The following is a 12548-nucleotide window of genomic DNA, read 5'->3' as shown; positions in this document are numbered from 1 at the left end:
CCTTGCATTGGGCAGAGTGCCCAGCAAATAGAGAACACTCAGTATTTGTGTGATTGTTACTTTCTATCGGTCCCTTTTAATTTTTTTTTCAGTGCCTCCATATCCAAGGATGCTTAGCCCTTACTCCTGGCTCTATGCTCAGGGATCACTCCTGGTTGGCCTTGGGGGACCATGTTTGGTGTCAAGGATCAAATCTGGGTCCACCGCATATAAGGCGAGCACCTACCCACTGTACTCTCTCCAGCTCTTGTGTCACTTTCGACATTATTTTAAATGAAAATCCTATTTCCCTTTTAAGAAAAATCATTTTTACTAAAAGATAGGATATTTTAAAAGGCTTCAATATCAAATTCTCTTATGGAGGGTGAGGAGGCAGGGATAAAGAGTGACTTTCTTGTGAGTTGGTCATAGCATGTTAAGAATCAATCTTGAAGTACTATTTTCAATTACTTACAATGTATTTCTAGGAGCACTTTTTTACTACAAGTGGTAATAGGTTGTATCTTATTGTCCATATAGATCCTTTATAAATATTAGCATTGTAAAAATGTTTATATGTATGATATTTATACAAAATAAATTTGTTGTATCTACATTTGGTGTACTGGTCTTAATTTTCTTTAGTTCTTGGGCCACACCTGCTGGTGGCAGAGCTCACCCATTACTTTGAGTCTCAGATTTAAAGATGATCCTCACTGAACTGTTTTCCTGACACAGAAAAACAGATTTTCTCTTAATCCTTAAGAGAAAATTCTTCTCACCAACCAAGAAGTTCACAAATTTTGTTTGGGTTTGGGGTCACACCCAGTGGCACTCGGGGACCATTCCTTGCACTATGCTCAGAACCATTCCTCCACTCCTGTCAGGGCTCAGGCGATCATATGTGGTTCTGGAGATTGGCTGTGTGTAAGTACTTCCAAGTTTCAGTAAGGGGGTTTATCATAATTTTAAGTGAACTGGATGGTAAGAGGTAACCACAAGCATTGCCTTGGACATGCATACTATGTCCGAGGACAGAGAAAGAGTCTGAGTGCCTTTTCCCCTTTGGATTCTGTATACTTTATTAGCTTACATCTCTAGGACCAATTTAAGGATATGAGTGGTGACAGGAGAGACTGCCTCATCGTGTCCCCCGCATCCCCCTCCCCCCACAAGTAATCCTAAAATGGAGAGACTTCTAGAAATGAAGTTATAAAGCACATATCCTTCTGTCAGGGTCAGCTGCCTAGTTCCAGAGGAAAATGACAGTCAGATTCTCTTTCTTAGGGCACAATTTGTTTCCACTGACTTGGCTTTCTGGCCTAAATCTGACTGCTTTTCTAGAACACTAAGGGAACTTAAGGACATTTTCCCTTATATCCAAAATAGGTAGTTCTTGACAGAGTTCTTCCTGCTACCTCTCAGTGCCCCAAGAGTTGAGGGGACACTGATTTAACGTGGCCCTCCTTTCTGTCACCACTAATGACCCTCAGCATTGGAATGCCTGCTCAGCCAGAGTTGGCCAAGATCAGAATTTGGGGATCTTGAGTTCTAAGTGATCACAGCCTTGCTTGCTCTACTCCATTTTACCAGTTTACTCCCTGGAGCTGAGAAGGAGGCTCAGGACAAAGGAGGCTGTACCTTAACTATTATCTAGTTAAGGCATTTCACCCCAATTAAAGGAATTTTAATTCTCTAATGTGGCTGGAGCGATAGCACAGCGGGTAGGGCATTTGCATTGCGCTCAGGCTGACCTGGCAGACCAGGATTCGATTCCTCTGCCCCTCTCGGAGGGCCCAGCAAGGTACTGAAAGTATCTTGCCGCAGAGCAAAGCCTGGCAAGCTACCCTTGATGTATTCGATATGCCAAACACAGTAACAAATCTCAATATGCCAAACAGTAACAAATCTCACAATGGAGACGTTGCTGGTGCCCACTCTAGCAAATCGATGAACAATAGGAGGACAGTGCAGTACAGTGGAATGTGGGTTTACACACTGTTATTCCAATAAGGGCAAGGTAAGGTAAAGGCCCTCCCGTTGATCCTCGATTTGCTCGAGTGGGCCCAGTAACGTCTCCATTGGAGACTTTGTTGTTACTGTGTTTGGCATATCGAATACTCTCGGTAGCTTGCCGGGAGAGGGGCGGAGGAATCGAACTCAGGTCGGCCATGTTGGCCGCTTGTAAGGCAAATGCCCTACCGCTGTGCTATCGCTCCAGCCCTTGCTATCGCTCCAATAAACCTTTAAATCCACACCGAAACCTAAGTTACTTTCTTTTTGGGGGGTGGGGGAGGCACACACAGCAATCCTCAGGGATCACTCCTGGTTCTACTCACACTCCTTGGTGGTGCTTGAGGGACCACATGGGATGCGAGGGATCGAACCCAGGCTGCGTGCAAGGCAAACGCCCTCCCCGCTGTGCTATTGCTCCGGTCCAAGAGCCTAAATTACTCTATCTAGTTATTACCACGTGGAAAATTAGGTCGCCAAAACCTGGCAGCATTTGGTCAACTGGAGGAGGCTCTATAGAGCCTGGGCCGGCTCCGGCGGGCGCCGCTTCCCTCCAGGCCGACAGGGGGCTGTCGACTTCCGTGCAGGCGAGATTCTCCGCTCTCCACCCCAGGGAACGTCACGGCCTCTCTGGCCGGCTTCAGGCCACAAGTGCGCAGGCGCGGCCGGGAGCACGCACCGCAGATCCGAGGAAGGGGTCACGAACTCTGACCCCCCAAATACACAAACCCAGAAAGCTCCCTCCCCCCCGCACTTTCCATTGCGGGGCGCCCCCCGTACCCCGACTTTAGTTTTCTCCAACCTGTCTCCCCCCTCGGGAGACCCCCCCCTCCCGCCGCCCTTTCCCCTTCCCCGCCGCGGCCGCCGCCGCAGGGGACGGTCAGCTCTACGGCTCGCAGCGCGGCGGAGCAGCGCCGGTAAGAAGTGTGGCGCGGGGCGGGAGGCGGGCACGGCCGGGGCGGGGGGCGTCGGGGGTCCGTACGCCCCAACTGCCAACGGACGCGCCCCGGCTCCTCAGGCGTTCGCCGGCACGGCCTTGCGGGCCCCGGCGCACACGGCCCGGCGCGGCGACCCCGGGCGGCTCGGGGCGGGCCGGCCGCGCGCTTGAGGTGGCCGGAGCGGCGCGACCCGCGCGCGTGGGAGGGTCCCGCAGGGCTGCGAGGCCGGAGCCCGGGTGCGCGGAGCGGAGCGGAGCTCGGCGAGCGTGCGGGAGGCAGTTGAGGCGCCGCGCGGCGCTCGCTGGCTGCCGCCTCTCCCGCGGCGCCTCTGACCTTTCACCTACAGGAAAAGCTTCCGTCTCAGCGGCGACGGCGCCGCGGCCGCTTCCCCGCCTCCCGGAGCCGCGGGCCGGCTGGCGGGATGGGGCCCTTCGGCGAGTCGGGGGCCGAACCGCGTCCCTCCGGGCCACTGGGCGCTTCGCGTGCGTCCGCGGAACCGGACGGGATGGGGCAGGCCGGGCCGGGCGCCATCACGCCCTCAGCGCGTGCAGGGCAAGCGGAGCCGGAGCCGCCGCCGCCGCCGCCTCGGGGAGCTTGGAAAGCTGAGGGCCGGCCCCGGGCACGGCCGGGCTCCCGGCAGCTCTTTTGTTAAACCGACTGCGGCTTCCCGTGCCTGTGAGATAGCGGTTTAGGGGTCACCAGCGTGGCCGGTTTCCCTCAGAACCGCCACCGAGTGCCTCAGTCCCGCGAGCACTTGGATCTGGGGAAGCAAAAAAAAAAAAAAACAACGGGAAACGAGGCCTCTGGGGATTGGGGGGCGTGCTTCTGGACGCTTTATCCGTTAGGCGCAGCGATGGCACAGCGGTAGGGCATTTTTGCCTTGCACGCGGCCGGCCCGGCCGACTCGGGTTCGATTCCTCCGTCCCTCTCGGAGAGCCCGGCAAGCTACCGAGAGTATCTCGCCCACACGGCAGAGCCTGGCAAGCTCCCCGTGACGTATTTGATATGCCAAACACAGTAACAACAAAGTCTCACGATGGAGACGTTACTGGGCCCCCTCCAGCAAATCAATGAACAATGGGAGGACACTGCTACAGTGCTTCTGGACGCAGTAACGGGGCTTGGATTTGGAGGTCTTGAGACCACCACCACCACCCCCCCCACCACCACCCCCCACCCCCCGGTTCCTGTGGTTGGCGGGTCTCGCTAGGGTTGCATGAGAATCGTTTTCCAAGTTAGGCTGGCTGATTGGAAAGAGGATTCTGCTCACCCCAGAGAAGGGGATAGTAAAGTCCACATACAGGAAACGCACAGTCTCTTCAGTCGTGGCATCGCGCCCTGCCTTATTGTGGATCGTCATGGATTTCTGTTTTCCTTGTGAGGGGAAGCCCTCGAAGTCATTCTTTTTCAGGCTTTTTAACCAGCCCTCTCTGGAAGGGGCGGGGGTGGGGTGGGGCGGTGGTTGTCCTTTCTTTTTTTCTTCTCAATAAACCTCACAGGAATGTTTTCCTTGACTCAGTATCGAATTTGAAATAAAGTCTTCGTGAGAACTCTTCTTTTTAAGATGCATTATTTTAGATTTTACTTAGCCCCCGTGGGTTAAGAAGATGCTCATGATTGGGTTGCAGACATCATTCCAACACTGATCCCTTTCACCGGTATCCACTTCCTTCTACCAATGTGTCTTGTCCCCACTTTCCTCCCTCCCGCCGCCAACCATGCTCTAGAACGGGGCATTTTAAAATCTATATCAGATACTGGGGCTTTCGTACTGTTACAGATAGGAATTCATGCCTGACACCTTACCAGCTTTCAGCGCCCTTTCCTCCTGGTTGACCTCTTCCCTTCACCATTGTTCTCTTTCCTGTTTCTATTCCCCTGCCCCCAGTTTCCTGCCTTCTGAGGACCAGTCCTCTTATTCTTCATTCCTGTTGCCTTTAGCCACTTGTTGTTCCCCTACTACTGTTTATTTCCCGGAGGGATAAATTGGTGGTGGTGGGTGTTTTGTGAGGGAGGCAGGCCCACCTGGCTGTGCTCAGGGCCTACTCCTGGCTCTGCGCTGAAAATTACTCTGGCAGTGCTCAGTGGACCATGTGGGGTGTTGGGAGGGCTGAACCCAGGTCCACCATGTGTAAGGCAAGCACCCTACCTGGTGTACTCTCTCAGGTACCTTGAGGGATCATTTTAAATCTTTCTCCCTGAGTGACTTTTAGCATAATACTCTCCCGAGACTTCTTAACCCTTACATCTAACATACCGTTCAAAAATTTTTTTCTTCTGACCTAGAGGTTTATATTTCCTATCCATAAATAACTCATAAAATCTGCAAGATTTTGCTTTGAATAACCACAACCTGGAGCGATAGCACAGCGGCAGGGCGTTTGCCTTACAAGCGGCCAACATGGCTGACCCGAGTTTGATTCCACTGCCCCTCTCAGAGAGCCTGGCAAGCTACATGTCACGTATTCTATGTGCCAAACAGTAACAAGTCTCACAATGGAGATGTTACTGGGCCCGCTCGAGCAAATCGATGAACAACGGGAGGACCGTGACACACAACCTATAGTCATTCATTTGGTGGGATTGAGGAAAGAATGGAGGGGAGAGTGGATTTTGAAGGGGGGGCGGGGCAGGGATACCCTTCTCGGGGTTACTCCTGACTGCACTCAAGGATCACTCCTGGCCGGACTTGTGACCCAGACCATATATAGTGACAGGGAGTGAACCTGAGTTGACCACTTGGAAGGCGAGCCCTTTATCCACAGTAGATTTGGGAAATGAAAATAAACTATCTAAATATGATTTTTAGAGCACAGATTTGAAATTTTGACGGATTGGAGAGATGGTGTAGAGGGGTACATCCTTGCCCCTGCTTTGACCTTGGCACAGTTAACTGGAGCAGCTTTAGCAGCACCTGGAGTGATTCCTTAGCACCACTGGGGGTACCCCCCAAACTCCAAAAATGTTGACTCTGAATGAGAGATGGGTGATACCACTGGCCATCAGGCTGCTTTCTGTGGGAAAATGGAGAACGGAGGTGAGAGGCATGAGAAGATAAAATATGTGACTGCATATCCTATCACGATCACGATCATCCTGTTTGTCGATTGCCTCGAGCAGGCTCCAGTAACGTCTATTCATCCTATCCCTGAGATTTTAAAAAAGTGCCATATTCAAGGCTCTTTCAGGATTAGGAGAATGAGACCCTCATCGATACTGGTATTTGGCATATTGGGTACGACACGGGGAGTTTGCCATACTCTGCCGTGTGGGCAGGTAACATTTGGTAACCTGCCAGGTTGTCCAAAGTAAGAAGAATGAGATAATAAGATGTCATGCGGCCGCGCGCTTCCGGGAGTTGGGTTTTATAGTCTCTGGGTCTTGGCTGTTGATGGGATTACAGGGCGCTGGGGGTCAGATGGTGGGTGTGACCCCTGCCTACTGGAAGATGGAAGATCTGGGTGGAGGATGCTCAGCCCTGATCAGAGCAGGCTTGGAGATCTCAGCTCCGGGACCCGCATGCCTTTGTTCCTCTGCCGGTACCTTCATGCGTGTGGAGAGTGGTCTCAGCATGGTGGTGGCTGGTTCTGGAGGTCTTCAGCTGCCGGAGCTCTGTTCGGGGCCGGGAGGGAAACTCAAGCCACCCCCTCCAAGGGGCCCTGGTGAGGACAGCCAGGCACAGGGGCAGGAGACTCTGCGCTGTTCTCATATCCTATATGTGTTAATTAACTCTATGAAGTTCTTTTCTATTTTTTTGTTTTGGGGCCACACCCAGCAGAGCTCAGTGCTCTGACTGCTTAAGAATTGCTCCTGGAAGTGCTCGGGGACCTTATAAGGTGTCTGGGATTGAACCCTGCTCAGCCATACACAGAGCAAGTGCCTACCCACTGTAATATACTATAGTATTGATTCAACCTGAACAGAATCCTTTTTTTTTCCCCTTTCTGGTGAAAGAAAAAAATGGTAAAAGCACTTTCATTGATGGTGAAAGCACTTATTCTGTAAGCTTTTCTCATAACCTCCTTGTTCAGTATGTCAGTTTTCCTGGGTTCCTGAGTTCCTCTTGTTCATTTCTTGAGCTCTTTTTTCATCTGGCTTTCAGGAAACACCATATATATATTATATATATAATATATATACACACATGTATATGTATATGAGTGTGTGTGTGTGTGTGTGTGTTTATTGACTTTCTGGGTCACACCCAGCATTGCTGGAGGGTTACTCCTGTTTCTGCACTCAGAAATTACTCATGGTGGTGCTTGGGGGACCATATGGGATGCCTGGAATTGAACCCAGGTCAGCCTTGTTTGTTGTTGTTGTTTTAATTTTGGGACACACTCAGCTCTGCTCAAAAGTCACTTCTGGTGGTGCTTGAGGAGCCATAGTGCTGGTGAGGTCAAATCCTGTATGTAAGGCAAATTCCATATCAACTGCCTTATCTCTCCAACCCCTCTCCTTAATTTTTTTTTGTTTGGGGCCACACCCAGCAGTGCTCAGGTCACTCCTGAGAGTTCTCAGACGATATGTGATTTGGGGATCAGATTCTGGCATGCTGCATGTAGGAGGAGTATCTCTCCAGCTCCTGTTTTGGGTCACACCCGGCAATGCACAGAGGTTACTCCTCGCTTTGCACTCAGGAATAACTCCTGGCAGTGCTCAGGGGACCATATGGGATGCTGGGAATAAAACCCAGGTCTGCTGCATGCAAGGCAAACACTCTACCTGCTGTGGTATTGCTTCAGCCCTGATTTTTTTTTTCCTTAAAATAGTTTTTTATTGAGTGAAATTTTCTTAAAAAGACATGAGGGAAGAGAAAGGAGAGAAAATTGACTTCTTTAGATTGGTGGAGAAAGCAAGCAAAGATGTGTTCAGTGCTCTTGAGAAAGCAATTCCATCTTGAATTTTTTTTTTCCTCTTTGGATCACACCAGTGATGCTCAGGGGTCACTCGGGGCTTTGCAGTCAGGAATCACTCCTGGCAGTGCTCAGGGGACCATATGGGATGCTGGGAATCAACCCAGGTCAACCGCCTGCAAGGCAAATGCCCTACTCACTGTACTGTCGCTCTAACCCCCCATCTTGAATTTTTATAGCGACTTTTTGAAGTAGGTTTTGTTGAGTTCATATTTTTTATTTAGGGGCAAACTGGACTTTATTTTGTGTAGAAATGGGATTAAAATTTATTTATTGACTTAAGGACTCGGGCATTGTTGTTGGCATAAGCTTCTTGTTTTTATCATTCCTATTTGCTTTATAGTGTTTGATACGTGGTAGTTTGTATGTGAAGGGGGAGGTTTGGAGCCACATTTGACATAAGTCACATTACTCCTAGCTCTGTTCAGGAATGACTCCTGGCAGTGCTCTGGGAACTATATTCAGTGTGGAGGCCTTGGCTGTGTGCAGAGCAGTTTCATTAACCCCTGTATTTTTCTCTTTCCATCATGGTAATATAGCACAGCGGGTAGGGCGTTTGCCTTACAAGCGGCCAACATGGCCGACCCGAGTTCGATTCCTCCGCCCCTCTCGGAGAGCCCGGCAAGCTACCGAGAGTATTCGATATGCCAGACACAGTAACAACACAGTAACAACTAAAATATAAGCTCCAGGGGACACAAATTTCCCCCCACCCCTCGTTTTTGAAGTAGGGGGGCTTTCTAAGCTTAGAGTACTCTGGGGCCACTCTCTGTAGTATAGTAAGTTCAGTACTAGGACCTGAGGATTGAAATCTGCAGGGCCACACCAGCAGTACCCAGAGAGTCTTTGCTGAGGTGCAAACTAGATACAAAGCCTGGCATCACTTAACCTTTATGCTTAAACCCAGCCCCATCTTTCTTTTGTTCAGTAAGATAGATCCCTTATAAGATTTAGGAACTGCTTAATGAGTTTAGATCCGAGTACTGTTAAACAGTTAAATAAAGGTAAAGGTAAAGGCCCTCCCGTTGTTCATCGATTTGCTCGAGCGGGCCCAGTAACGTCTCCATTGGAGACTTTGTTGTTACTGTGTCTGGCATATCGAATACGTCACGGGGAGCTTGCCAGGCTCTGCTGTGTGGGCAAGATACTCTCGATAGCTTGCCGGGCTCTCCGAGAGGGGCGGAGGAATCGAACTCGGGTTGGCCATGTTGGCTACGTGCAAGGCAAACGTCCTACCACTGTGCTATCGCTCGGGAGGGGGAGTTCACTGAAAATTTCTACACTTTTTCCTTAGCCACTGTCAGAGATGATTTTTGTTGTTGTTTTGGGGTCACACATGGTGGTGCTCAGGAATTAGTCCTGGTGCTATGGTGATGATCGAACCTGAATTGGCCTGCATACAAGGAAAGCGCCCTACCCACTGTACTATCTTTCAAGCACCAGAGATGATCATTTTTACAAATAAGTGCAAGATGCATCTTTCTTACACATGATTTAAACAAATATTTTTCACAGATTTTGTTCTTTGGGGAAAACTTCCCCAACAGTGCTTGAGGCCACCAGGGTTACACCCAGTGTTGCTCAGGAGGCTAGGCTGTGCTGAAAATCAGAAGGGGTGACCCTGTGCTTGCACGCTGTTTTGTGCTGTCATCCTGGATCTGAATCTTTGTCCATCTTTGCTAGAATGTCATCTCAGTAAGGCCATCTTTGGCCTCTTATGTAAAATTGTAGGATGGACCCACCCACCCCTCCCAGCATATTGTGTCACTTGTACTTGTTTTACATTTCTCTGGTCTACTTAACTTGATGTATATTTCTCTTGTTTGATCTGTTTTTATCGGAGGGGGGCGGTTGGGCTACACCTGGCTATGTCCAGGGCTTCATTCCTTTTTTGTGCTCAGGGATCTCTCCTGGGCTCTTTGGAACATATGTGGTTTCAGGGATCAAATTCAAATCACATGTGTGCAGGGCAAGCTCCTTAGTCACTGTACTCTCCAGCCCGTTTAGTCTGTTTTGCTGTTTTCTTTCTTTCATTCTTTCTTTCTCTCTTTTTTTTTTTTGGTGCCATATGGAATTGACCAGGACCTCTGGCATTTGATGAGCTCTGCCACAGTGCTATATCCATCCCCAATTAAAATATATAATTGATAAGGGAAGAGATATATTTGTTTTTAATAGTCTCTCTTGTGGCCTTAATACTGAGAAAAATGTCTGACCTGTAGCACCCAGTAAGAATTTGTTAAACTGGGTTATTGGATCAATGAGTGTGAACATTCATCAGGGAGTTGGGGACACAAGCTTGGACTGAAGGATATAAAGGTGAATGCAATGAAGAAAGACCTCTGAACTTCTGGGTTTAAATCCGCAATAAATCAGGAACAAATCAGTGGCACTATTCTCCAACTTCAATCATAAGGAAAGGTAAACCAGAAAATGGGTTGGAAGTTGGCAGGTTCGATAAATCCAGAGCGCACACACCTAGGAAGTAGTTTTATTTTGACTGTACCCAAGATAAGGCCTCTGCTTTTCCAGTCTAGTAAGAGTTCAAAATTCAAGCTAAATTTTAGTTTACTTTTGATTTTTGAGCCATACCTAGTGGTGCTCAGGTGATAGGGAGACCATGTGGTGACAGGGATCAAGCCTAGAACTTCTTCAAGCAAAGTATGTGCTCCAGCAGCCCTCAGAGTCATGTCTTTGACCCTAAGCTAATATTGAATGTTATCTTTAGCACAACTAATTGAGGCATTTTAAAATAAAAATTATTTAGCAGTTCGTATGTAATAGGATATTAATATATTCTTACAACACATGATTTTATAGCAAGTCTTCTTGATAACCTGGTATAGAAAAAAAGCAAAAGTGAAAGTCTGTCCATTTAACTTATAGGCTTTCAGATCTGTTTGGAAACTTTGTAGCGTTAAATTCAAATTGACTTTAATGAAAATATTTCCACTAATGAAGAACAATGGTGAAAATTTTTCAGAAATCTGTCCTTTTGAATGAATGCATTTTATAAATATTTTGAGACTGATATAAGTGTTAAATAGATGCAGAGATGTTTGTTCAAAGACATGCCCCAAAGTACACATTCTCAAAATTTGTAAGAGGAGAATAATTTTATCACCTTCTGTATAGACTTTACCATGGTATAATAATGGTGATCATATGGCTATCTTGTTTATTCTTCTCATCCCAACCAGTCCAACTGGATTTTTTTGTTATTTTGCTTTTGAATCACACCTGGCAGTGCTGGTTCTGCACTCAAGTATCACACCTGGTGGGCTCGGGAACCATATGGGACACTGGAAACTGGATTAGTTTTGAAGTGAATCATCACAATTTCACTTGTAAACTCTTAATTTGTTTTAATGGGTATTGTGTAAAAAGCATCTTTTTTATTTCTGACAGGACATTTTGGCATTTAGATCATGGCTACTATAGAAGAAATTGCACATCAAATAATTGAACAACAGATGGGAGAGGTATGTCATGCTTAATTCTTGAGTCACCAAACTTTGTACCAGCTGTATGTGGTTATGATGGTACAAAAAGGTACTCCAAACTTTATAGATTGTATGGATGCTGTAGGAGCACAGAAAATAATGTGCTGATGAAGAGTAATAGAGAATTATGGGGACCCGATCAAAGATAACGTTTGGAGAGGGTGAAATCTGCGATACCTTTTCTTTTTTATTATGATACCGTGATTTTTTACAAAGTTATTCATTGTAGAGTTGTTTCAGTGTTCCAACCTCATCTTGTTGCCTTTCCCTTTATAAAATATCCCAAATACAAGTTTTTCACCTCCAACTGGTTATTACCAGTTTTCCCATCCGGTATCTCTGCCCATAAATAGGACAGTGCTATCTGTGCAAAAGCTGTATAATAGACTTGTCTGTTTCTTCTTTTCTTTTTTGCCTGTGCTCAGGGCTTACTCCTGGCTCTTCACTCATGGATCACTCCTGATGGGTCTTGAGGCTTGGGGGATCAGATGGTTGCTGGGCATCAAACTGGGTCACTTGCTTTCTAGGCAAGCGCTTGATCCATTTTGCTATCTCTCTGGCCCTCTACTCTTGACTTCTCTACATTTGATCTAGAATGACGTTTTATGTGTGGGGATGGGCCAGGGTTTGGGCCACACCTGACAGTGCTGGGGCTACTCCTGGCTTTGTGTTATGGAGTGATCACAGGAGAGACCATGGGGTAGGAAACCCTTTGTGCTGCACAGCATTCAAACTAGGGTCACAAGCAACACAGCCATGTACAAGGGAAGTTCCTTACCTCTTGTACCATCTCTCTGGCCCTAGAATGGTACTTTTAAAAAACACCTCTGCTTCACAAACTTTTCTGTAGATCTCTATCTCAGGTAATGTAAAAGCCACATACTGCCTGATTATATTGCTTATTATTATTATTATTATTATTGGTTTATCTTTGTTGAAGTAAAAGCTTTGGGCTTGAGAGAGTGTAGAAAGATCAAGTTCATCATACTTTGCATGCTGGAGACCCAGGTTCAGTTACTGGCTCTGCCTGGCCTCTAGAGCACAGAGCCAGAGTCAGTGTAGCCCCAAAACAGAAAACATAAAAACTAAAAAGCTTCACGAAAACTGGAATTTTATTTGTTTATTGATAATATCTAGGACCTACAACAAACAGTGCTTAGCAAATAGACTGCCTAGAATATTTGTCTTAATCAGGTAAG

The 12548-nt window shown here is 47.6% G+C and overlaps 1 protein-coding gene across 1 annotated transcript in view; it reads left to right on the top strand.

Moving 5' to 3' along the window:
* The first annotated feature begins 2818 nt into the window (after positions 1–2818).
* Positions 2819–12548, top strand: part of NR2C1 (nuclear receptor subfamily 2 group C member 1) — a 37972-nt gene continuing 28242 nt past the window's right edge. The window contains exons 1-2 of the mRNA XM_056115698.1: positions 2819–2909; positions 11255–11328. Of these exons, the coding sequence (XP_055971673.1) occupies positions 11275–11328 (54 nt within the window). The 5' untranslated portion in view covers positions 2819–2909; positions 11255–11274. The remainder of the gene's footprint in view (positions 2910–11254; positions 11329–12548) is intronic.

Source organism: Sorex fumeus, unplaced genomic scaffold, assembly GCF_029834395.1.
Source record: "Sorex fumeus unplaced genomic scaffold, SorFum_2.1 ptg000003l, whole genome shotgun sequence".
Taxonomy (NCBI): Eukaryota; Metazoa; Chordata; class Mammalia; order Eulipotyphla; family Soricidae; genus Sorex; species Sorex fumeus.
This window is presented reverse-complemented; position numbering and strand designations above follow the sequence as displayed.